The sequence below is a fragment of the Spermophilus citellus genome, assembly GCF_964194105.1.
Source record: "Spermophilus citellus genome assembly, chromosome: 12".
NCBI lineage: Eukaryota > Metazoa > Chordata > Mammalia > Rodentia > Sciuridae > Spermophilus > Spermophilus citellus.
Window position 1 is genome coordinate 81572326 of NC_138198.1, and position 26630 is coordinate 81598955.

At 38.6% G+C, this 26630-nt stretch overlaps 1 protein-coding gene and 2 pseudogenes across 12 annotated transcripts in view; 1 reads left to right on the top strand and 2 right to left on the bottom strand.

The window, feature by feature from the left end:
• LOC308631989 (large ribosomal subunit protein uL23-like) overlaps window positions 1–26630 on the bottom strand; it is a 491218-nt pseudogene that overhangs the window by 443335 nt on the left and 21253 nt on the right. The gene's annotated exons all lie outside the window — the stretch shown is intronic.
• ABHD3 (abhydrolase domain containing 3, phospholipase) overlaps window positions 1–26630 on the bottom strand; it is a 61269-nt gene that overhangs the window by 29775 nt on the left and 4864 nt on the right. For 6 of the 10 annotated variants that reach the window (XM_081263595.1, XM_081263598.1, XM_081263593.1 and 3 more), the window contains one exon: window positions 12361–12406. The exons of 1 other annotated variant lie outside the window; for it this stretch is intronic. In XM_081263595.1, the coding sequence (XP_081119721.1) occupies window positions 12361–12406 (46 nt within the window). Of the gene's footprint in view, window positions 1–8993; window positions 9071–12360; window positions 12407–26630 lie in introns of all 10 variants that reach the window. 3 more of the 10 variants (XM_081263591.1, XM_081263592.1, XM_081263599.1) reach the window with 1 other exon arrangement.
• Window positions 6320–6933, top strand: LOC308632057 (mediator of RNA polymerase II transcription subunit 28-like; annotated as a pseudogene). The gene has a single exon. The product of its transcript is annotated as a mediator of RNA polymerase II transcription subunit 28-like (transcript).

Sequence of the window (26630 nt, forward strand, 5' to 3'; positions counted from 1 at the left end):
CTTAGTGAGATCCTGTCCTCAAAATAAAAATGAAAATGGGCTAGGGTGTAGCTCGGTAGTAAAGCACCTGTGGATTAAATCCCTAGTACCCTCCCGTAGACATACACAGAGAACCCTGCAATTCTTGTGTGAATATGGGTTCCCAAAAAGGAATAATGTTTTTATTATAGGACTAATTTTACTCTGTAGTTGATTTGGGGGGGGGGTACTGGGGATTGAACCTAGGTGTGCTTAACCACTGAGCTCCATACCTATCCCTTTTTATTTTGAGATGGGTCTCACTGAGTTGCTTAAGGCCTTACTAAATTGCTGAGGCTAGCTTTGAACTTGTGATCCTCCTGCCTCAGCCTCTCGAGCCGCTGGGATTACAGGCGTGCACCACCATACCTTGCCTCTATAATTGATCTCTACAGTGTGATTTGTTTTGGGTTCATTCTACCCAACTCCTGTCCAGTATCTAGTGAACTGTCCAAATTGTCCCCAGGACAATTGATCTTATTTTTGGGTATGAGTTCATCAAATAGGGAGTTGCAGAAAAGAAAAAGTACATGCCCATAAGGAAATCAGCAACTTTAACGCACAATCATTTTGACTAGTCATTGACAGACATATAAAATGACCAAGTGTATACATTTGTCTGAGAGCTTGTTAATTTTTAAGAAAATAACTAACCACAAAACAAAGGGATCCAAGGGCTATCCTGGTCAACTTGGGCCAAGATGGCCTGTGTGCCACTTTCCTGTTTAATGTTTCAGTTGGCTCTGGCCAATGCTTACACAGTCATGCCGCACAAGCTGCACCACAACATGAACCAGTTCAATAGACAGATGACAGTCCTTTTCAGTTCAGATCACTCAGAGGCAAGTCTCATGTTCTTCCACAGCTGCACTGGGAGCCTGACAAAGCTCACCTGATTCAGGGACGACTCACCACCTCACAGGGATTTTTATCCTTCTGCACATGACCTTCACTGGAGAGTGTTAAAAAAAAATATTACAGAGGAAGGGGTTCATGATTTGGTAATTTTCCAAGTTCCCCAGAGGATTCTAATGTGCAGACAAGGCTGAGAACCAATGCTCGAAGAGTATAGAGTGAGAGCTGAGCCAAGAGAGGAAGGAAACTGCAGTGACAAGAATGATAAAAACCTATCTAGAGTGACTTGGGAGAAGGTAAATCAGCTCATGGGCAGGGGTCTGAATCCCTGGGATTTCTTGCAGTATTTGGAGGAGTGCTCCCAGACATCGAGGACCTGGCACATACAATAAATAGTAGTGAGCTAAGAAATTATTATTATATCTATTATATCTATTTAGTATTATATTTTAACACTTCAATTGTATGTGTGTATGTGCGCGCGCGTGTTACTAAGGATTGAACCTAGGACCTTGTGCATGCTAGGCAAGTGCTTGACTACTGAGCTACATCCCTAGTCCTATTTATTAATTCATTTGGTACTGGGGATTGAAATGAGGCGTGCTCAACCACTGAGCAATATTCATAACATTTTTTTTTAATTTTTAAAATTTTGAGACAGGGTTTCACTAAGCTTCTGAGGGTCTTGCTAAATTAACCAAGGCTGATCTCTAACTTGTGACCCTCCTGCCTCAGCTTCCTGAGTAGCTGGGATTACAGGTATTCATGCCCACTTTAAAATTCTTTAATTATTTAAGCTTTCTCCCACAACACTAGGAATTGAACCCAGGGTGTTGTGTATGCTAGGCAAGCTCTCTACCACAGCTACACCCTCAGCCTCTTTTTATTTTGAGATAAGATCTCCCAAAATTGCTAAGGCTGGCCTTAAACTTGCCATCCCCGTCTTGGCCTACCAGTCTCTGAGATTACAGGCCTGTGCCACTGTGTCCTGAGGCTCCGGCTTCATCATGCCATAAAGGAAGTTTCTTAATCCTTTTTGAAAACTCAGGAGGGGGAAGAGCTTTAAATCCCTCCTAACACCCTCCATGGAAAAGCCAAATAGGCAAGGATCAGATTGCTTCAGATCTGAATCCTTAACTACCCAAAGTGTGTGAAGCTGAAGAGAAAACTCTCTCTGAAAACATTCCTTACATCCCCCTCAGTATTCAGTCCCACTTGACTGAAAGCCAGTACCACCGAAAGGTCTAGATACCACATTGGACAGTCTGAGTTCCTGCTCTACAGCCATTGATCAGTTTTCCTGGTCTCAGATTAGTCACCCAACTTCCCCAGAGGTGTCCTTCATCTGTCAATTAAGTTTCTGGGACAGAGAACCTCTGAAGTAAAGCCATTCAAAGGGCCAGCACAGGATGAGATAAGGGGTTGGCCTTAGGAGTGTGAATTAGAATTTGCTTCAGCTAACAGGAAAACAGAAGTCAGTTTACTTAAACAGTGTGCAGGGAGTTGTTTTACATTATTATCATCATTTTTTTTAAATTAACAATTCACTGGGGCTGGGGATGTGGCTCAAGCGGTAGCGCGCTCGCCTGGCATGCGTGCGGCCCAGGTTCGATCCTCAGCACCACATACCAACAAAGATGTTGTGTCCACCGAGAACTAAAAAATAAATATTAAAAATTTTCTCTCTCTCTCTCCCCTCTCTCACTCTCTCTTTAAAAAAAAAAAAAAAAAAAAAAATTCACTGAAAAATATTTTAGCCAGGTGGCGCATGCCTGTAATTGCAGTGGCTCAGGAGGGGGAGGCAGGAGGATTAAGAGTTTCAAAGCCAGCCTCAGCAATTTAGCAAGGCCCTAAGCAATTTAGTGAGACCCTGTCTCAAAATAAAAAATAAAAGGGCTGGTGCTTGTAATCCCAGCGACTTGGGAGCCTGAGGCAGCAAGATTGCAAGTTCAAGGCCAGCCTGGGCAATTTAGCAAGACCCTGTATCAAAATTAAAAAATTAAAAAGGGCTGGCGATATTATTCAGTGGTAAGTCACCCCTGGGTTTGATCTCCAGTATCACACACATGCACACAAAATAATACATAGAAGGGTCGTCCATCCATGTTATAGCATGTATCAGCACTTCATTCTTTTTCTAAATTTATTTTTATTTTTGGGTACCAGAAATTGAACTCAGAGGAGTTTAACCATTAAACCACATCCCAGCTCTTTTTTTTTCCCCAAACATTTTTTTTTTAGTTGTAGATGGATATCACATCCCTCTTTTATTTATTTTTTTTATGTTGTGCTGAGGATGGAAACCAGTGCCTCACACATGTGAGGCAAATGCTCAACCACTGAGCTACAACCCCAGCCCCCATCCTAGCCCTTTTTATTTTTTATTTTAAAACAGGTCTAAGGTGCTTAGAGTCTTGTTAAGTTGCTGAATCTGGCTTTGAACTTGCGATCCTCCTACCTCAGCCTCCTGAAGTGCTGAAATTACAGATGTGTGCCACCATGCACACCCAGCCTTCATTCCTTTCTGATGAGGACTAATATTCCATGATATGGATATATCCCATTTTATCTATGTCTTCATCCATTATGGATATCTGGGTTGTTTCTACCTTCTGGCTATTATGAATAATACTGTTAAAAATACTTGTGTTCAAGTTTTTGTGAGAACATATCTTTTCATGTCTCTTCCAGTGATGTTTAACTTTGTAGGAACTGCCAAACCTGTTTCCAAAGTGGTGAGGAGACTTTTCTTGCTGGCCCTAGACACATAAAAGTATGTATGACCCGGTAACAACAACAAAAAAAACCAAGGGGCTCATAGGCAGTTTTCAACAAACTCAATTTTGACTAAATTCTTTGTAAATTATCATTCCTAGGCTAAATTCAGAAAGTAATTAGTAATATAAGGAAGTTTGTGGATAAGTTGGATTCTTGGATTCCTATCCTTGAAAACCATCCTACAAGGACAGAAGAAAAGATTCCCATCTACTCCAAGGGCCCCAAGAACCCTGCAGAAATGTGAGGTTCCATGTACTGAGCCTGGGCTGTCTGTTTCCTACAGCAAACAGATGCAGGGAGGTGAGGCACAGGCTTCTTATTTCCTAGTGAGAAAGGCCTCAACCCTCAGTGACTCATTAATGAGGACAAAATGGTACTGGAAATTTTCTGCTTCCTCAGTCGTCTGCAGGAGCCATGATAATCCTTATAAATTCTAAGTATATCTCTGACATATTTCAGCAAAGCCTTTACTCTTGCATTTGTCTATTCCTAGGGAAACTGCTTACCCCAAATTCCATTTCACTCTTGCTAGTTCTTTTGGGTTAATTTCAGTTAGGGACAGTTTCTTCCTGTTTGATATTTGCTGATTCACCTTTTGTTCTTTTTTATGCCTACCTAAGATCTTTCTTACTCTGGGTCTGAGCCAGATTAAATCCTTTCTGGAACAAGAAGAGGTATAAATAAACTTAAGAATTTCTCTAGTCTGAAAGAGTAATTATTCATAGCTGTGAGACAGAAAGAAGAATTACCAAGGAATCTGTCAAAGTGAGCTCTAATAATCAATACTGGCATCTTGTTTTTGTGAACCAATTTAAGACAGAATTAAAGACATTGAATGACCAAAATATAATTTTAACTATATCCTTTTAGAACAACTACTTTAACAAAGAAATTTAAGAGAGAAAATTCATTATAATTAAGTATATGGGGCTGGGGATGTGGCTCAAGCGGTAGTGCGCTCGCCTGGCATGCGTGCGGCCTGGGTTCGATCCTCAGCACCACATACCAACAAAGATGTTGTGTCCGCCGAGAACTAAAAAATAAATATTGAAAATTCTCTCTCTCTCTCTCTCTTTAAAAAAAAATAATTAAGTATATGCTTCTTATACACTGATGAACTAATGAGTTAATACAATAGCAATTATGCCTTAGAGATAAAAAGCTTTATTTTACAAGATATTTTTAGACGTGTTATGCTGTGTGAACTTCAAACATCCTTGTGAAATGGCACGTGTATATTATCATCATTTTCAGGTTAAAAAAAGAGACACAGAGAGGTTATTTAACTTGTACTCTATCACTTAGCTGGATAGTGATGAGAACAGAATTTGAACTTGGGGCTTCTTAGAGTTATATCCCCCAGACCTTTTTCATTTTGAGACAGGGTCTTGCTCCTTCTGCCTCAGCCTTCTGAGTAACAGGGATCACAGGCATTTGCCACCACATTCAGCTATTTGTTGTTTTCTAAGATTCTATCCATAGACCTCTTCCCTTTAACTCTACAAACCCTCCTCAAGCAATCTCAGCCACTCCTAGCCCCAACATGTATCTGCTCACTGAATGTCCCAATCTCCATTTACACCCTTCATCTCTCTCCTGGGAGTCAGTGCATGTATCCAAATGTTTACTAGAAAATTCCACCTGGATAATCTAAAAGCACCCTAACTATCTGCTTTGGTTTTAATGTGTCTCCCAAAAGTTCTTCCAAATTTGTGTTTAGAGGTGGGGCCTTTAGAAAGTAATTTAGATTAGATGAGGTCATAGGTGAAGGACCCTCACGATGGCATTAATGGTTTGATGAGCAGAGAAAGAGAGACCTGAGTTGGCACACTTGCTGTGTCTCACCATGCAATGATCACTGCCATGTTATGATGCAGACAGGAGGCCTTCACCAGATGCCAAGCAGATGCTGGCACCATGCTCTTGGATTTCCCAACCTTCAGAACAGTGAGCCAAATAAATTTCTGTTCTTTATGAATTACTTCATCTCAGGTATTTTGTTATGGCAGAGGAGAACAGAATAACACAACATCTAAAAGAGAATTTATCTTTATCACATCAAGATCTTTTAAACTCTCTTAACTTTTCTATTTCAGCAAATATTAGCACCTTTTATCCACTAGCCAATCTGAAAATGTTACCCTTGACACCCCTCTTTTCACTTCCCACAAGACAATTAATAACTGTTCTTTTGATCTCACAAATTCATTCATTTCTGTTCTCTCCTCTTTATTCCTTCTATGTCTATTTTCAAACTCCAAACTCTAGGTAGGTCTGTAGTGACTGATTCTCATGGTCTTCCAGCCTCCAGCCCCTTCCCCCACATTCTCTTTTCTACACATCACTGCCATAGTTCTTCTAAAACATGAACATGATCAAATTAGGCCCCTGCTTCCAAGTGGCATTGGTTCAATACTGTTTCTTAGGATTCTACACATGATTTTTCAAAATCTGACTCTACTCTTATAGAATAAGTCCTGTTACTTCCTGAACAGTAAAAGGGAGTTTAGCATAATGGTCAAGAACACAAGTACAGGGGCTGGGGATGTGGCTCAAGCGGTAGCGCGCTTGCCTGGCATGCGTGTGGCCCAGGTTCGTCGATCCTCAGCACCACATTCAAACAAAGATGTTGTGTCCACCAATGACTAAAAAATAAATATTAAAAAATTCTCTCTCTCTCTTAAAAAAAAAAAAAAAAAAAAAAAAAAAAAGAACACAAGTACAGCCCGGGCCTTCCATCCCAAACTTGGCTGCTCTGTTAGGTGGTATGTTCTCCAGGCAGTCTCCGGGACCCCTGCGACCCCTGCTGGGACTCCCACGCCAGGCTTTGTTTCTTCAGGCAGTGAGATCTTCTAGCAGCACCTTAGTGGACGAGTTGGAGTCCTCATTTGAGGCTTGCTTTGCTTCTCTCCTGGGTCAGGATTATGTCAATGGCACCGATCAGGAAGAAATTCAAACCAGTATTGATCAGTATATCCAGAAGTTTCTGGATATTGCAAGACAGACAGAATGCTTTTTTTTTTTTTTCCCTACAAAAAAGACTGCAGTTGTCTGTCCAGAAACCAGAGCAAGTTACCAAAACAGGACATCTCAGAACTAAGGAATGAGTTGCAGAAGAAAGATGCACTGGTGCAGAAGCACTTAACACAGCTGAGGCATAGGCAACAGGTGCTGGAGGACATCAATGTGCAGCACAAAAAGCCCCACAAAGTCCCCCAGGGCTCCTTGGCCTAGCTGAAGCAGGTGTCTGTCAATATCCCTGCATCTCTGAAGCATACCTGAGAGAGGTCTGGCCTACAAGGTAGCCTTCTGCAGATAGTTCCTCTAGACCTCTCTGTGTGGACATGGCATTTTAGAAGAACTATTTGCCAGAGAATGAGTTGGTGTTCATTTTATTTCCACCTAAAAATTTCCCCAATTTTTATGAGCTGTTCATTACTTGAGTACTTTCTAAAATGTTTGGTAAACAAAGTGAGGTTTTGTTTTGTTTGTTTTGTCTGTAGCAAAGTTTAGACTATTAGTTTGCCACAGATTTTTTTCTTGATTTTTTGCTTGTTTTTAAAATTTTATATATGTGTGTGTGTGTGTGTGTGTGTGTGTGTGTGTGTGTGTATATACATATATATATATATATATATATATATATATAATTTTCCCCCAGTTGTTAATTTGTTATGATCTGAAGGGGAAAACTAAAGTACTCCTAGAATCGGGGGAGAAGGAATTTGGTTTTAGGCTTTTTACGATTACTACAAATCCATGGTAGTAGAGAAAAATATGTAAATTTGCTGTCTCAAGACTTTGAACTACCTCAAGAAGAGGAATCTAATGCAATGTTGTTTTCCTTAATATTTTTTTAGTTGTAGTTAGACACAATACCTTTATTTCATTTATTTATTTTTATGGGGTGCTGAGGATCAAACCCAGCACCTAACACATGCTAGGCAAGCGCTCTACTATTGAGCCACGACCCCAGCCCTAATGCAACATTTGTAAGGCTTTCATAGCAGTACAGAGTGCAGATATTTTGTAAATAATGTCAGAAAAAAAAAGGTTTAAAGTATGCTAGGTTAGCATAGTAATATTATGGTAGATCCTTAAGTTGATGCTGCCTTTTGTTTGGGTGAGTGTATGTGTTGTGCGGTGTGTGCTGTATTACGAGCACAACATGCTGGAGGCCTGGCAGTAATGAACCAGTGTGAGGAACAGAGCAGACCCAGTCTCCCTAGCGTGACAGCTGGGACACAAGTGATGGACAAGGGGGTCAAAGCTTGGTCTGATTCTTTTTCTTTTGAGTTTTGTTTGCTTGTGTTTTTGTTTTACTTTTTGGAGAAAAGGCAGTTTACATGAAGGACGGTTCTTGCTCAATGGATTTGATTCCAAGAACCTAGAGCCTTGGGGTGGAGGGTGACCTACAGAGTGATCCTCGGCTCCTTCACCTCCACAGAGAACATGGGGATCCTCTGTGGAGAAGGTATTTTGCCCTCTTGTCAGAAGAGGTTTTCTTTTCTGTTTTATGCAACTCTTAGATTATATCCCTTCGGCCAGTACAAACACTCCTCTGTCTTCTTAATAGTCAGTATGTCTGTGGCTGTGTCTCAGTTCATTTTGTCCTTTCCAACCCTGGAGATCCCTCCCCATGCGCCTTGATATCCACTCATGTTCCTGGTGTGGCCTGGATGTCACCTGGTCCACAAAGTGCCCACTCTATTCCAGGGCACAGGACTTTTATTCCTTCCATTGTCTTGTGGGGTAGTGAATGGTACCTTTTTCTGTGCCCCTTGCTGCATTGTATGCTCATGGGAAATAAGCATTACTCCCCTGGGATATACAGGAACATGCATTTTGTACTTCTTTTGTATATACATATTACTCATTTTGTTTGTGAGGATGACACTTGGCTTGTGGACCTACGACCTGTGATGACTAGCCTGAGGCCAGCATATCTCCCCTTGGTTGGATTGTATAGGTCAAAATTTAAAAGTTATTTTTTACTTTTAAATGAGATGATCAGGTTAAAACCCTTATGAATAAAAAGCTCTGATTGGCAGCTTTAAGTTTCTTAATTAAAAATCTAAATAAATGCCCAGTGTTGATGGCACACACCTGTAATCCCAGTGGCTCGGGAGGCTGAGGAAGGATTGTGAGTTCAAAGCCAGCCTCAGCAAAAGCCAGGTGCTAAGCAACTCAATGAGACCCTGTCTCTAAATAAAATACAAAAGAGGACTGGGGATGTGGCTCAGTGGTTGAATGCCCCTGAGTTCAATCCCTGGTATCCCCGCACACACACCCCCTAAAATAAACTAAGTTCGAGGCAGTCTTTCAATGATAAAAGTATTTACATGTGGGTCTGAGTCCTGACTCTACCAGTTCTTGGCTGGGGCAAGTTCTTAACCTTCCTGACTTTCTTTTTCTTCACCTGGAAAATATGAATGATGATGGCTATACTTACCTAAATCACTGAGATGCTTCTATTGCTGAATATTAAGGACGAAAAAAATAACTGCTACATTCTAAAGACTCAGTGAATATTAGATAAAATTATCATTATCCAGCTATAAGTTAAGGAGTTGATCCAACATGTGACATTTTTTTCTTCAGGCAGTTGTTTATACCTTCCCTTTGTGTTCTGTAGTCTTAATAAATCTTCCTATAGTTACACTTGGCATTGAATCACACACATTTTGTGTACTTGACTCCTGCAACTGAAGGGTGGGCTCCTAAGGATTAGAGTTATGTCTCGATGTGAATACAACTCACCCACCTGCTTTGCAGAGTGCCTGATTTAATAGGTATACCCTACAGTTTTGCTGAATGAACAGATAACCTTACTTTATGGACCTAATAGACTCTGCTTGTAGCACATTATTTCAGTGAGAGCCTCAGACCACGTCTTCCCCCTACACAAGCACATACAATAATACATAGCAAGCCAGGCACAGTGGTGCACACCTGTAATCCCAGCAACTAGGGGGGCTGAGACAGGAAGATTGCACAGCCAAGGCCAGCCTCAGCAACTTAGTGAGGCCCTAAGCAACTTAGTGAGACCCTGTCTCAAAAAATAAAAAGGTTGGAGGGGCTGGGGTTGTAGTTCAGTGGTGGAGCGCTTGCCTAGTATGTCTGAGGTACTGAGTTTGAGCCTCAGCACCACATTAAAATAATAATAATAATAATAATAATAATAATAATAATAATAATAATAATAATAAAGTAAAATTATTTTTAAAAAGGATTGGAGATGTAGCCCAGGGGTTAAACATCTCTACAACCACTCCTCAGTACCAAAAACAAACAAACAAATATATAAATAAAAATACACAGCAGACAGGAGTTGCCCAAAATGATTTCCATGGTCCAAGACCACAGTGACAAATTCAGATCTTTTCCTTTAGAGTGCTGCCTGTGTCTACAAGATTCCTAAAGAGCCTGACTAAGTGAGGAAATGTGAAGTTTGACATCAAACTATTAATTAGGAGGCACTGAATAAGACCAGAAATGCTTTACATCTTTTGCTTTTGAATCATATTGATCTCATTTTCCTCCAGGGCCTAAGTCACTGTAAAGCGAAGTATAAGAGCTCTTTCTTTCCAGGTTCTCATAAAGTGCTGACATTTGTAACATGACTATAAATTTTTATGTCCAGCATGACTAAATTATTTATAGTCTTAATATCATTCTGTATCAATGACACAAAACTCTTTCAATTCTGATAGAGTTACCTTTGACCTGCTGAAGTAGTAAGGAACTAAAGGACAAAAAGCTGTAACAAAAGTTCAGCAAGTGTAATGCACAGGTTAAACATTAGATAGTGTGGTGATTTTTTCTTTCTTTCTTTTTAAATATTTATTTTATTTTTTTTTAGTTAGACACAACACCTTTATTTTGTTTATTTATTTTTATGTGGTGCTGAGGATCGAACCAGGGCCTCACAGGTGCTAGGCGAGCATTCTACTGCTGAGCCACAACTCCAGCCCTCTTTCTTTCTTCCTATCTTTTTGTTGTTGTTGTTGTTGGCAGGGGCAGGCACTGAAGATTTAACCCAGGGGTGCTTTACCACTGAGCTATAACCCCAACCATTTTTTTTTGTTTGTTTGTTTTCTATTTTGAGTCAGGGTCTCACTGAGTTGCTTAGGCCTTGCTAAGTTACTGAGGCTGATCTATAACTTATGATCCTCCTGCCTCAGCCTCCCAAGCTGCTAGAATTGCAGATGTGTGCCACCTTATAGGAGTGCACCAATACACCTAGCTAGAGTGATGATTTCCTAAGAGGTGGGAGAAAACCTATCCTGGAAAAAACTAGGAGTTAGAAGGGGGAAAGACCTGATTTAAATAAAAAGGTTTAAATAATGTGGTCTCTAAGAAAAAAAATATGGCTGGCAAATAGGCATATACCATATAATCAATCTCTTTCATGACAAAAATAATCTTTTTCATTAGTGGAAAAAAAGTATCACTGTACTAGTTAATTTGTTTTGTACTGGTTATTTGTTTTTGTGGTGCTGGGAATCTAACTCAGGACTTCATATGTGCTAGGTGAGCATTCTACCACTGAGCAATAACCCTAGCTGGCACTGGGATTTTTATTTTTTTGGTTTTCAGTACTAGGGATTTGAGCACTTCGCTGAGCTACATCCTCAGCCCTTATAATTTATTATTCTCAGACAAAGCCTCACTAAGTTGCTGAGGCTGGCCTTGAACTTGTGATTCTCCTGACTTCAACTTCCCCAAGTTGCTGTATTGCATGCATGGACCACCATGCCCAGCCTGTACTGGTTTATTTTTTGAAGAATATATTTGCATTAAAAATGATGTAGATAGGGCTGGGGATGTGGCTCAAGTGGTAGCGCGCTCGCCTGGCATGCGTGCGGCCCGGGTTCGATCCTCAGCTCCACATACAAAAAAAAAAAAAAAACAAACAAAAAAAGATGTTGTGTCCGCCGAGAACTAAAATATATTAAAACTCACTCTCTCTCTCTTTCTCTCTCTCTCATCTCTCTCTTTAAAAAAAAAAAAAACTTTAAAAAATGATGTAGATAAATATCACTGATCTTAGAATATAGTAAATACAAAGTTGTTATAAAAATAGAATTTCAAGCTGGATGAGGAGGTGCAGCTTGTAAGTCCAGCTCCTCAGGAGGCTAAGGCAGGAGGATGACAAATTCAAGGCCAGCCTGGTCAATTTAGCAAGACTGTCTCAAAACAAAAAACCAAACCAACAACAACAAAAAAGAAGGGATAGGGAGTGGTAGAGTGCCCCTGAGTTCAATACCAAGTACCACAAAATAACCGAATAAATAAAAATTTTAAAAAATACAAATTTGGGGCTGGGGTTGTGGCTCAGTGGTAGAGCACTTGCCTACTATGTGTGAGGCAGTGGGTTCGATCCTCATCACCACATAAAAATAAATAAAATAGAATTATAAAAAATAGAAATTTATTTACAAAAACATAAATAGATTACATATGTATATACATATATATGATCTGAATGAACACAGACCAAGAAGATTTTTCTGGCTGGATAATTATGGGTCTTGGATCTTGTAAATTTCCCTTTTTTGTTTGTTTGTTTCTTACCTATATTTTTCTACTATGCACTTATACTATTTAAGCAAAAAAAAAATGTTTTAAATATAAAATAACATGCTTTTCACCATAAATCTATAAATGATCATTTAAAAAATTAAGACATCATTTAAATTTACTTACCAAGAGATTCTCTCCTGCTACTCCTCTGTTGTTAAAAACCACACATCTAAAAATCAGGAAAGTAATTCTGTTACTTCTATACATGAACCTTATGATAATGTTCAACAACTTCATCTCAATGGTCTAAAGACAATTCCAGTTCTTCCAATTCAACATATATGTTCAAATTAGGAAGCTTTATATTGAAGTGATATTAATTTTTTCTACCAAAAAAGCAGAAAATTTAGAACTTCTCTCTATGCGTATGTATAGGCCTTAGATAAGAATTATTAAAACAATTCTAAAAACAAGTAGAATTTAAGTGTTATTGCTTCAAATATGTCCTCTACCCACTATATTTGTAACGTTATTAAGAATCTATTTATATTCTAAGAAACAGCTCCTGTTCCCTCAAGGCTCAGAAAATACGTAGGCTGGAATTTTACATGAGATGAAAACAGGTAGAACTGCAAGGAGTCTGACACCTGATTGGGGGGATGGGGCCCCCTGTTGTACTACAGACTCTATTATGCCAGTTGAACTGGGGGATTAGAGAAGATCTTATATTTTTCCAATGATTCTGTTTGCATCTCCTGGATAAATGGGTGATGTAAAGGGCCTGGATCAATGTTGGCCCAAAGCAAGTACTCAATGAAAGCTATCTATCCATAGCAATGGTAGCCACAGTGTCATGGTAACTTTTTTAAAAAGTTACCCCCATATTTAACTGTAACCCAGATACATAGGTATTTGCCCTTCTTGGACTGAGTCCTGACTTGTGTCTTTATAGATTCTCATTGACTTAGTGAGTCTATATTCATGTCAATTAAAATTCATTTTGTTTTCAGCTATTTACTTATCCAAATCAATCAAGGCCATTTAAAAGATTCAAATTCTCTTCTTTCAGAGTGCCACTGCTCCTTGTGCAGGTTCTGAGCACCTATGAGCTAAATGCCCTACAGAACATGTGCTCTCCTCTCAGGGAGTTGATTTCAAGGCACACTATGTCCGTTCAATGTGGTGTTCAGGGGAAATGTACTGTGCAAAGCAATTATTTCTTGCATCTGAAAATGCATACAGAAAATTATTACTAGGTCTAACTAAGAGAAATGTTTAAAAGTCTTAGAAATCTGATTTGAGAAAAAATTAGAAATACTACATTTTTTTTTTTACTGATCTAAGAGAAATCTTAAACACACCATAAATACATGCAGAAGTTAAAGTAGGGTCAATTACTCCTTTATCTTTTCTTGCTAAAAAGAATGGCAAGACAGACTAGATATAAATAATATTTAAGTTGGCCGCTTTTCTTCACTTGTGTAAGCACCTAAGTCACACAGGAATTAGTGTTAAAGACAACTGTTGACCTTGAACTGTGAAGCTCCTTGTCATTCAGGTAAGAATTTCTTTTAGAGTGTAAACATTAAGTAAGTATTAAAATGGCTTCTGGAGCAAGATGTCATCATGTGACTGCCACTGAGAGAGGGCAACAGAGGTAGTGAGGGGAAAGAAAAATATGAAATGCAAGCTCATGAAAAAGAAGTCTATGGGCTGGAGTTGTGGCTCAGTGGCAGAGCACTTGCTTAGCATTTGTGAGGCACTGGGTTTGATTCTCAGCACCACATATAACTAGATGAATAAAATAAAGGTCCATCAACAACAACAACAAAAAAAAAAATATTAAAAAAAAAAAGCCTATTTGTCTGGGATTTTCTTCCAAAATTTAGCCTGGGGTATCTGTACTTTCCCTCAGGCAACTTTGGAAACTGGATCATAGCTCTGGTATCTCTTGCTAGAGGAACTCAAATGACCTTTCCCCACATCTTTGTTCTTGACAATGTTCAAAAATCAGCAGCGGTCATCATTATCCACTTTTAGTCTGGGACATGTGGCAGAACCAAGCAGCCATGAAGAATGGAAGAATAAGGGATGCCAATCTGTCCCTTCCTCAGAAACAAGAGCTGGTTGTGAGGCTACTCAGGGTGGACAAGCCTCTGTTAACTTGCCTAACAACTTTCCAACTTTTACAGTTTATCCCAAATGCTTTTAAAATGTGTGTGCATGAGGAAATCAGTTTGTAAAATTTGTTTTTCCTTCATATTTTAATGATTTAAATTTTATTCTCAAAAAAAGGAAAATAGAAATAAAGAGAAGAAATGACAAATAAAGAATAAATCTGACATAAAAACCTTTCTGGCACAACCAGCACCTTGGTTTAGATATGGTTTGAGTATATCCTCCAAGGGTTCATCTGTTGAAACTTAATCCCCTTAGAAGGCATTAGGAGGGTAGAAATTTAATCCATCTATGATGCTTGAAAGTGGAGTCTTTGGGAGGTAATTAGGATTAGATAAATCCATCAGACTGCAGTCCCCATAATTGATTTTGGTAGTTTTATAAGAAGAGGGAGGGAGACCAGGACACATGTGCATGCACTCTCTATCTCTTGCCATATGATAATCTGTATCAGCTCAGGACTTTGCCAGCAAGAAGACCATCACCAGTTGCAGTCCCCTGACCTTGGACCTCTAGAACTGTAAGTCAAAATAAGCCTCTTTTCTCTATAAATATCCAGCCTCAGGTATTTCATTACAGTAATGCAAAATGGTATAATATACCAAGAAAACAGATGAGTCTCTTTATTGAAGGTTTAAAAAAAAAGGTAGAAAGCACAATGATGTGGTGGTGCATACCTACAATGCCAGCTACTCAGGAAGTTGAAGCAGAAGAATTGTGAATCTGAGGGCAGCCTGGGCAACTTAGCAAGACCTTGTCTCAAAATAAAATAAAAAAGGGCAGGAGGCCTGGGCTGTAGCTCAGCAGTAGCACACTTGTCTGGCATGTGTGAGGCACTGGGTTCGATTCTCAGCACCACATATAAATAAATAAATAGAGGAAGGAAGGAAGGAAGGAAGGAAGGAAGGAAGGAAGGAAGGAAGGAAGGAAGGAAGGTCTATCAACAACTTAAAAATATTAAAAAAAAGGGCAGGGGATGTAGCTCAAAGGTAGAGAGCTTGTCAAGCATGTGTGAGGCCCTAGGTTGGACCTCTAGTACCAAAAAACAAACAAACAAACAAACAAAGGCAGAGAGCTACCTCCTTATAACACAGGGTTTCACTCAGTCTTTCGCACTGTAGATATTTAAGATCAAATAATTCTTTATGGTAGGGCTATTCTGTGCACTATATGATGCTCAGTAGTATTCTAGCCTCTACCAACTGGAAGCTAAAATGTCTCCCAAGCATGACAATCAAAAAAATATATCCAAGGCTGGTAGTGAAGCTTAGTGGCAGAATGCCTGCCTAGCACTCATGAGGTTCTTGGTTTGATCCCCAGCAATGAAAAACAAATCAAAATCAACAACTCCCACCAACTCCCAAAAGTTTCCAGATGTTGCAAGATGTTCCCTGGGCAAGAGTATCTTCTGGTTGAGAAACACTGTTCCTGTCAAATGAAATAGAGAGCCTTGAGTCTGTTCAGTCTACCTGAACACATATGGACTTTCCTACCACATACTTAGGAGCAAACTGGGTTTGGACACCAAGAAAAGGCAGTGAGAAGTTCTCAAGAATACAGGACTTCTCCAGGTCTCCTTCCCAAATCTGTAACATTAAGGAATTTTATCAGATAATCTTAAATATATCCCACTTCTAAGATTCAGAAATAATAATAATAATAATAATAATAATTAGTAAGGGGTGGAGTGATAATCAGTAAGGGGTGGAGTGATAAGAACATTTAGGGATTAACTATTCATACTACTCTAATTTCAGCTATAATAAAAACAGATAAAGTTCATTACTTTTAACTACATGTCAGATCACATTCTAAGCACTTCCTGTGAATATTAATATTGGAGTGTCTCATTCATTCATGGGAAACTTCACTAAAAAGAATGTTTCCTAAACAAAAGATGGAGTTATAGCTTGTAACAGAGAAACAAAATAATAATATAAAGTTCCTAGCCTTAAGGAGAGTGCCATCTGGATAGACTGAAAAGCTATAGCCATATTTTCAGTGGAGTGACTACAATAAAAATGGAATCATGGGGCTGGGGTTAAGCGCTTGCCTACCATGTGTGGGGCACTGGGTTCATTCACCAGCACCACATAAAAATAAAATAAAGCTATTGTGTCCACCTACAATTAAAAAATAAATGGTTAAAAAGATGGAATCATAAGGCAGCATTAAATTCAATGTCCAATGAGTGGAATATATAATAAAGCCCTGGGGTGGGGTTGTAGCTCAGTGGTAGAGCGCTTGCCTAGTATGTGTGAGGCACTGAGTTCAATTCTCAGCATTCAATATAAATAAATTTTTTAAAAAGTCCATTGACAACTAAAATGTGTGTGTGTGTGTGTGTGTGTGTGTGTGTGTGTGTGTAAAGACCCATGAGGTCAGGATAGGCTGAGGTGATTAGGAAAGTTTTATGGAAAAAGTAGATAACTCTCATGCTGAGAAACGAAAAATGTAAAGATTGTAGTAGAAGAAAATTAGGACTAATATGAATGGAGCAATGTGAACAAGATATAAAGAATATATAAAATGTTCTCAGGATAAAAAAAAGATATTTGTTGAAATATGGCTATATACAGAATAACAATAGAAAACAAGAATGGAAAAATAGATTAGGAGGTTTCTAAATGCAAGGTTAGGACATGACTAGGAGGTTCTGCTTTCAGGAAGGTCAGGGTAGATCCTATCAGGTCAACCCTTCCATAGAATAATAACTATATATTCCAAACAAAATATCAAGACAACAGAGAATGAAAACAGAAGTTAAAAAAAAAACAGGCAGAAAACACAAGTTAACACTAGAAAGTAGAAACTGACATTGGGTGGGATTTCATATTTTTACAGGTTTTTATTTTTGTTTTGGCTAAGAAGAGGCAGTAGTTGGTATTTTTCAATGATAGATTAAAAAAAAACCCACCCCAATGGGAATGTTCAATCTTACAGGTTTGAAGAATTAGACCACAAAGTTTGGAGTAACTATAATAATTAGACCATGAGGGATACCTTAGAAAGTAACACAGAGGAAGAGTCCTAAATTATGGATAAAAAAACTGGGCCACATCTCTGATTAATCCTTCATTTATATCTGTATCTACATCTATTTCAATATTTATATATGAGGCAGAAATTAGGTGAAATTTAATGTCTGGTTATCACAGATATGGCAGAGTTTGAAGCTTGAATTTAGCCGTATTTTCTTTCTTTAACAATCTACTTATTTTCTTTAAAGAGGATTTTTTAAACCTTTATTTTATTTTTATGTGGTGCTGAGGATCAAACCCAGTGCCTCACACATGCTAGGTGAGCACTCTACCACTGAGCCACAACCCCACCCCACCCCACCCTGCCATATTTTCTTCCTTATTAAAAAAAAAAAAAGAGGGGCTGGGGATGTGGCTCAAGCGGTAGCGCGCTTGCCTGGCATGCGTGCGGCCCGGGTTCGATCCTCAGCACCACATACCAACAAAGATGTTGTGTCTGCCAAGAACTAAAAAATAAATATTTAAAATTCTCTCTCAAAAAAAAAAAAAAAAAGAAACTAAGAAAAATCAATCCTCTTTTGAAAAATATTGCACAATTCGGAGTCTCTACAATGGATAATTCAAACTGTTCACAACACTATTCAAAATTAATAGACCATGAAGGAACAGGAAACATGACCTATACTTCAACAGATAAGATAACTGACCCTAAGATGATCCAGATGCTAGAATTGGCAGATGAGTATTTAAAGCAGCTATTATACCAAAGCTCAAGGACATAAAGGCGTAAAAAATGTTTGTAAAGAATTTGAAAACTTCCAGGTATGGTGATACATACCTATAATCCCAGTGACTTGGGAGGCTGAGAGGGGATGATTGCAAGTTCAAGGGCAGCCTCAGCAACTTAGTGGGGACTTCAGCAACTTAGCAAGACCCTATCTCAAAATGAAATAAACAAGGCTGGGGATGCAGCTCAGTATTAGATCAGTTTGTCTAGCATGTGCGAGCCACTGGATTCAGTCCTCACCATTGAAAGAAAAAAAAAAAAAGAACCCTGGTGATCTATGTAACAATATCAAAAGATATTGTAACTGTGGTTCCTAAAGGAGAGGACAGGAAGAATGGGGAAAAGTATTTAAGAAAAAAAACAAAAACTCCAATTCCAAATCTGATATAAAAAGACATGAACTCAGATTAAAAGGAGGGTAACAGAGAAACAAACAAAAAATTAATAAACAAAACCCTCCAGAAAACAAATAATAAAATGATATACTTTAAATCTACCATATCAATAACTATACTAAATGTAAAAGGACTAAAAATTCTAACTAAAAACTAGAGACTTTCAGACTGAATAAAAAAGAAAGTTCAAAATATATATCTACAACCCATACACTTTAAGTATAAAACGAGATATTTTGAAAGTTACAATATGAAAAAAGACATCATAGCAAAAGAAGGCTGGAGTGGCTACAATAATATCAGATAAAATATACTTCATAACCAGAGATTAAGGACAAATAATAATGATACAAGACTTAATTCACATTAAGACTAAGAATCAGGGCTGGGGTTGTGGCTCAGTGGTAGAGCGCTTGCCTAGTGTGTATGAGGTACTAGGTTTGATTCTCTGCACCACATATAAATAAATAAAATACAGGTCCATTGACAACTAAAAAATATTTTTAAAAAAGATCAAGAATCATAATCATGTGTGTAATGTATGACAGAGTTTCCATATACAAGAAGCAAAAATTTACAGAAATAAGTGGGGAAATAGAAAATTCACAATCATATTGGTTTTAATGCTTTATATCAGTGAAACATTAAAATGTAAACTATATAACTAATAACAAAGTATTAATTTAATTTATATTTATTGAACACTACAATCAGCAATATCAGAAAAATTATTCAAGAAATTGTAATTCCTGGGGATGTGGCTCCATGGTAGAGGGTTCAATCCCCAGCACCAAACATACAAAAAAATTATAATTCCTGAACATTGCCAAACTTATTACATCATAAAAATAGTAAAAGGAAGGATTAGGGATGTAGCTCAGGGGTAAAGCATGTGCTTAGCATGCATGAAGCCATGAATTCAATCCCCAGAACCAAGAAAAAAAAGTAGTAAAATAAATTACCATAGTCCAAGTAAGTTTTTCTAGAGTATAAAGCTTTAGAAATCAAACACAAGCCCAGCATAGTGGCACACACCAGTAATACCAGAAACTCAGGAGGCTAAGGCAGGAAGATCACAAGTTCTGGGCTAGCCTCAGCAATCTAGCAAGGCCTTAAGCAACTTAGTGAGATCCTGTCTCAAAATTTAGAAAAACAGGGCTGGGGTTGTGGCTTAGTGGTAGAGCGCTTGCCTAGCAGATGTGAGGTACTGGGGTACTGGGTTCGATTCCCAGCACCACATATAAACAAATCAAATAAAGGTCCATTCACAACTAAAAATATTTTCAAATTAATAAAAAAGTAAGTAGGGGATTTGGGGATGTGGCTCACTGGTTAAGTGCCCCTGGGTTCAGTTCCTAGTCCCCCCCCCCCACAAACGACATGAAAATTATACATATTAGGTGGTATAGTGTGATAATTTGATGCATGTATACAATATGTAATCATCAATTAGGCTAATCAGAATTTCTATCTCCTTAAACATTTATCATTTCTTTGTGTTAGGAACCCTAGAACTCTTTTCTTCTAGTTCTTTATAAAATACACAGTGAGGGCTGGGGTTGTGGCTTAGTGGCAGAGCACTTGTCTCGCATGCGTGAGGCACTGGGTTCGATCCTCAGCACCACATAAAAATAAATAAAGATATTGTGTTCATCAACAATTAAAAATTATTAAAAAATAAAATACACAATGAATTGTGGACAATATTCACCCTAATGTGCTATAGAATATTAGAACTTATTCCTCCTATCTAACCTTATCTTCGTATCTATTATTCAATTCCCCCCATCCAAAGCTAAATTTAATTGTAGCAAACCAAAGTAGCAATTCTGGTTATCTTTTGCTGATCAAAAGTTCTAAGTGACACTATGAATTTAAAAACCAGAACAGCAAGTCAGCAAGTTAATGTTTAATGAAATCAGCAAATAAATTTTTCGTTCACACAAAAAAATTAATGAATGCTGATTATTTTTAGGCATATTTCAAAACCAGTTGGCCAGAGGGGGAAAAAAGAGTCAAAATTATCCTTAATGTCAGGAAGGTGAAAAACTTATATACAACTAGCATCAAGAATTCTCTTTAAGCCAGGTGTGATGGCGCACACTTATAATCCCAGAGGCTTGGGAGGCTGAAGCAGGAGAATCACGAGTTCAAAGCCTGCTTCAGTAACCATGAGGCACTAAGTAACTCAAATAAAATACAAATAAGGGCTGAGGATGTGGCTCAGTAGTTGAGTGCTCCAGAGTTCAATCCCCTGTACCCCCACCAAAATAAAAAAATTCTCTTTAAACCAGGTGAGGTAGCATATACCTGTAATCCCAGCAGTTTGGGAGGTAGAGGCAGGATCTCAAATTCAAAGCCAGCCTCGGTAAAAGCCAGGTGCTAAACAACTCAGTGAGACTGTCTCTAAATGAAATGTCAAAAAGGGCTAGGTACATGGCTCAGTAGTTAAGTGTCCCTGGGTTTAATCCCTAGTATCAAAAAAAAAAAAAAAAAAGAATTCTCTTTAAGAGGCTGGAGTTATAAGCTCAGTGATAGGGCATTTTCCTAGCATCAGGAAATCTTTTCCAGCCTAGCATGGTGGCATACACCTGTAATCCCAGCAGTTTAGGAGGCTGAGGAAGGAGTTCAAAGCCAGCCTCAGCAACTCAGCAAGACCCTGTCTCTAATTAAAATATAAAAGAGGGGCTGGGGATGTGGTTGAGTCGCCTGGTACAAAAAAAAAAAAAATTCTTTCAGTGCTCTTTTATATTGGAATCTTACCCTCCTATTCCCTTGTCATCTCTGACACTAAAGTTATGGAGCTTCTTTCTGAGGGTCTCAAATTCTATCTTACTCATTTGCATTCTATTCCATGTCTCTGATATTTTTCATAGATTCTGTCAACTAAATACCAAGTTGAATTAGCTCTATGTTTCATGTTCCCAGTGTTCATAACTAACATAAGTCACAAGTCACTGCTGGAAACTTTATTACCAGAGACAAGTATCACAGGATGATGTAGATTCCAGCAGCCACTGTTAGTAAGGTATTTCCTTCCTGCTTCCTGGACTACCCATTGCCTGGCCAGGCACACTGACGTTATTGTCTCTGCACCTTCTTGGAATGCTTTCTTCCTGGTAAATAGGGCCTACACAGTAAGCACCTCATTTCTCTCTGAGACTAGAACAGAATAGTGAGGCTCTTCCATAAGCCAAACAATGGCCCTGATTCACTCTTAGATTTCATAGCCAACACTTTTTAATTGTTTAATTGTTCGTTATGGGCCAGGTGCCAGTTAATATCCTTTATATACATTACAAGCAATCCTCACAATACTAGGAGGTGTAAGATATTGTTACAAAGGAGAAAAGTGGGGTGCAGAGTGGTTAAATAATCTGTTTGTGGGGCTGGGGTCGTGGCTCAGCAGTAGAGCACTCTCCTGGCAATTGCAAGGCCCTGAGTTCAAATCCCCAGAACCACATAAAAATAAATAAATAAAGGCATTGTGTAAAACTATAACTGAAAATAATATTTTTAATAAAATCTGTCCCTGGACATACAAGTTATTTGACGGGAAGACTAGATATTAGAATAAAAAGAATAAATTACTTAAAACATTTAACAAAAATATGATTTAAGAACACTTCAACACCAAGAAATACATTTGATTAATGCCCTAAGCAGACAATGGCAATTTTATCCTATTCAAAAACTTGTAAAGACAAATGAAAAAATGGATACAATTTCATGTGCTAAATTCAGAGCAGAGCCCAGGCAGATCTGACTTAAGAATCCTCTTAACCACCTCACTGTGCTGCCCCATGCACTCTGAGCTAGTAACATTCAAGTCTTTTTCCAAGAAAGATGGGAGTTCTGAACACAGAGTACCCTTATGGGCATACCAACACTGATAAAAAGAGCTTTGTCCCTGAAAGTGTGTTCAATGAGGTATCGTTTTGTAGTAGAATATCTAATGAGTTCTCTAGAGAATGGGACCACTTGTCAGAATCCATCATAACTTTCCCCAGAATATCATTAAATAGGCTAAACTCTTTGGTGTTTTTTAATATGCATTAACTAACATAGCTAGTCTTGTGAATAATCAATTGACAACCTTATTCCAAACTTTAAAAAAAAACAAATTGTTTTAACAACAAAAATGAATTACTGAGCTAAAAAATATCCTCTGGTGTTAATTCACAATCATTTCTTGTTTAGGATACTGCTGTCAGATTGGAAGGAGGCAGTGGGGACCCTTTTTTTTTTTTTTTTCGGTACTGAGGGTTGAACCCAGGGGGACTTAAACACTGAGCCACATTCCCAGCCCTTTTTTTATATTCTTTTTAGAGAAAGGGTCTCGCTGAGTTGCTTAGGGCCTCGCTAAATTGCCGAGGCTGGCTTTGAACTCAAAATTCTCCTGCCTCAGCCTCTCCAGCCACTGAGAATAGAACTCACACTTTTTTCACTGCCTCATTTTTCTTTGTTTAACCCCCTTCATTTTGCCTCCTTCAAAGTCTACAGATGACCCCTAAGGCACCTCTAAAGCTACAAGAAGAGCTAAACATCATAGATAGTCATATATTTATGGCTGCTGCTTCTCCTAAATAAAAAATTTCTCAGGCCCAAACCCCAAACTTGAAGGTAAATGAACATTTAAAAGATTTTAAAGCAGCCAGGCTGGAGTTGCAGCTCAGTGGTTGAATACTTGCCTAGCATGCCTGAGAACCTGGGTTTGATCCCCAGCACTGGCCAAAAAAAAAAAAAAAAAAAAAAAAAAAAAAAGCAGTCAAATTTTTACATTTGAACCACTTTTAAAATCATGTCCCACTTTAAAATCTCAAAAATATAAAGGATGGACAATGGCATCCTTGCTACCAGTAAGTGTGATTTGCAGTGAAAACCAAAAAGACTTTGAACCTGCCAAATCATATAAAGCCAGTGCTCTTTCTAAGTAGCAAAACAAACAACCAACACCCCCCCCCCAAAAAAATCAACTGGCATGAGAATAAGAAATTTCTTGAAACACAAGTCTGCAATGTTTACAATGTTGAAAACCCCAGAATGATCCTTTTCCCTCTTCTAACAACTCCTCCTCTGCCAGACTTATCAAATGTTCTCCTTGCCCTTCCAGCTATATCTGACCTACTCCATCTCTCCACAAAATGTCCCTCTTGGTTCTGATATTCCAGAATCCTACATTCAACTCTCTGACCGCTCAGGGGGAGAGGCTGCTAATCATCTTCCCCTTCTTCCTCAGTATCAGATGTCCAAAATAAAATTTAATTTTTAAGCTTCCCTTGCAGTTAAGAGCAGACCAATGAGAAACAAGCAAAAGTGGTGTGCACAATTGCTGGATTTTTCTTTTTCTTTTGCAGTGCTAGGAATCAAACCCAGGACCTCACATATGCTAGGCAAACCTCTATCACTCAGCTACACCTCCCCACCAGCCCCTTGGGTATGCATCTTTAAAGAAAGATGGCACTTTTGGGGTATCATTTTAATTGCTTTCTTGGGTCCTGGAATGCACTATAACTAGAGTCGAAGCAACATGATAAGAGCCTGGATTCCTGGCAGGGTAGAACACCAGGAAAGCTGTGGTCCACCGTCTTGGATTTTTTTCATGAGAAAGAAATAAATCTGTGTCTCTTTTAAACATTGTTATTTTGTTTTCTGTCACATGCAGCCAATCCTGGTCCTTTCTAATGCATGCTTCCCTACTTCTGGACTCTGTTACTTCAACTAGACTACATGCTCTTTGGGAATATAGATTCTGATACTGTACTTTACAGTCCCAAAATACTTAATGACTGACCTAGATTTCAATGATCCTATTTTTATGTAATTCTGGATGAGACATTCTTTTAATATTAGCTGGGGGTGGAATATAATATTACACGAATAAAAAGGTCAAGGTAAAAGATGATATAGATGTTGTTGTTTACTTTTTTCTCCTAGCTTTTGTTTTAGTATTGAAGACAAATTCAGAGAATGGGAAAACGATTTAAGAAAATGGAATATTATCCAGGAACATAAAATAATACCTATGAAGCTATGTTTCTGCATGGAATTGCTTACTTGTTTTGAGACAGATTTTCACTTATGTTGCAGAGGCTGGTTTTGAACTACTGGGCTCAAGCAATCCTCCTGCCTCCTACTGAGCAGCAGGAGGAACAAGACTACAAGAGTTCATCACCATGCCTGTCTTGCAGATTTTTTAAAAAAGAAATCTAGAAAATATAGATAAGATTTCAACAACTTTTTCAGCTGCACAGGTGTAAATCATTAGAGCAAACTATCTTTTCTCCTGTCCTCTGGGTTTCCATGAGGAGGGTTTCTCTCTAAATATTCCCTTGGCCTTCTGCTTTCTTTATGTTACTCACCCTCCAAGAGGTGGATGACTTAAGTGATTGATGAAATTTGGAAAAATTTGTCTGGTTCAGCACTTTTCTCCTCTCAGGGTTGGGTATGTGCCAGAGAGATGTTCTGCAATCTCCCCGAGGATGGTCAATAAAAGCAGGCCAAATATTCCCTATCCAATTCTATTTACCTTTGACTTACTTTGGAACACCTTTGTTCACACATATCTTACAAGAACTTTAGCCTACTTTCCATCCCATCAATCATTAACTTTGAATTAGTGAAACTTAACAGAAAAATATTTTGTTTTCATTCGTTTTCATAAATTGTTTAGCATCAGCAACAAACTCTTCTGTTTCATTTGTCCATATGGTGAGAATGAGATTCTAATGTCTAACTCATCTCTCACCAGTGAAGCACCAACAATTTCCTGGTGGAAATTCCTAATGGGATTCCTAATGAAATTCACAACCCTTTCTAAACACTCAATTTTAGACCAGATAATAACTGGGGCCAGAAGGCCAAGTGTACCCCTTACTACAGCGATAGTCATACTGTTGAAGAAAAGTCTCTGTATAATAGACGTAACAACACCCAAGCATTCCTGCAAGCAAACTAGACATTTATATTCCCCAAGGTGTATTGGCTTGCACTTGCTCTTCTGAATTATAAAACATTTTTCTACTCGGATCAGGGAATAGAGGACAAGAAGGAAGATTTAAATATTTTCTAAAGACTCACTTTGCACAAGGCACTGCACCATGTACTTTATACATTCCAACTGAAGTAGGTGAGAAAATTGTGATGTGCCAAGTTTTGTTTATCTATCTATCTATCTATCTATCTATCTATCTATCTATCTATTTATTTGGTAAGGGGGGATTGAAACCAGGGGCACTTTACCACTGAGCCGGATCCCCAGCCCTTTACTAAGTTGCTCAGACTGGCTTTGATATTGCAATCCTCCTGCCTCAGCCTCCCAAATTGCTGGGATTACCAATGTACTTCACCCTGCCTGGATGTGAAGTTCAATTATATTGCCCAGGGTCACTCAATAAGTGACAGCTCCAAGATGTCAATTCAGGCCTGATTCCAAAGCCCACATACATGCTGCCATATTGGACAGCCTTCTATACACCCTGTTCCCTGCCAGATCCCCGGCTACAGTATTGATGACTTAGTAACATTTTGTCTCCTAAGGACTCAACTCAGCCTTGTACTAAACTTTCAGATCTATTTTTCACCTCAGTGGTCTTTGAAACTACTTGTTTTTTTTTTTTTTTTTTTTTGTGGTAGACTACAAAAATATCTTGTAGCTCTTTTTTGAAGGGATAGGGGTTACTGGGGATTGAACCTAGGGGCACTTCACCTCTGAGCTACGCTACCATTCCTTTTTTACTTTTTATTTGTGAGATAGGGTGTCTTACCAAGTTTCTGAGGCTGGCCTTGCACTTGAGATTCTCCTGCCTCAGCCTCCTGAGTTGCAGGAATTACAGTTGTGTACTGCCATTCCCAGCTATTTTGTGGCTCTTCCTTGTCAAGAGCAGGAGTCTATTTCCCTTCTCTGGGATGAATATCTGATTTGCTTTGACCAGTAAAATATGGCAGAAGCAATACTGTGGAAATTCTCAGTCTGGGCCTCAAGAAGCCTTGTAGCTTCTACTTTTGGCTCTTGGAATCCTCTGCCACCAAATGAACAAGCTCAGGATGAGCCCAATGGTGAATGAGACCACACAGAGTTGAGAAGAGTCATCTCAGCTGAAGGGCCCCAAG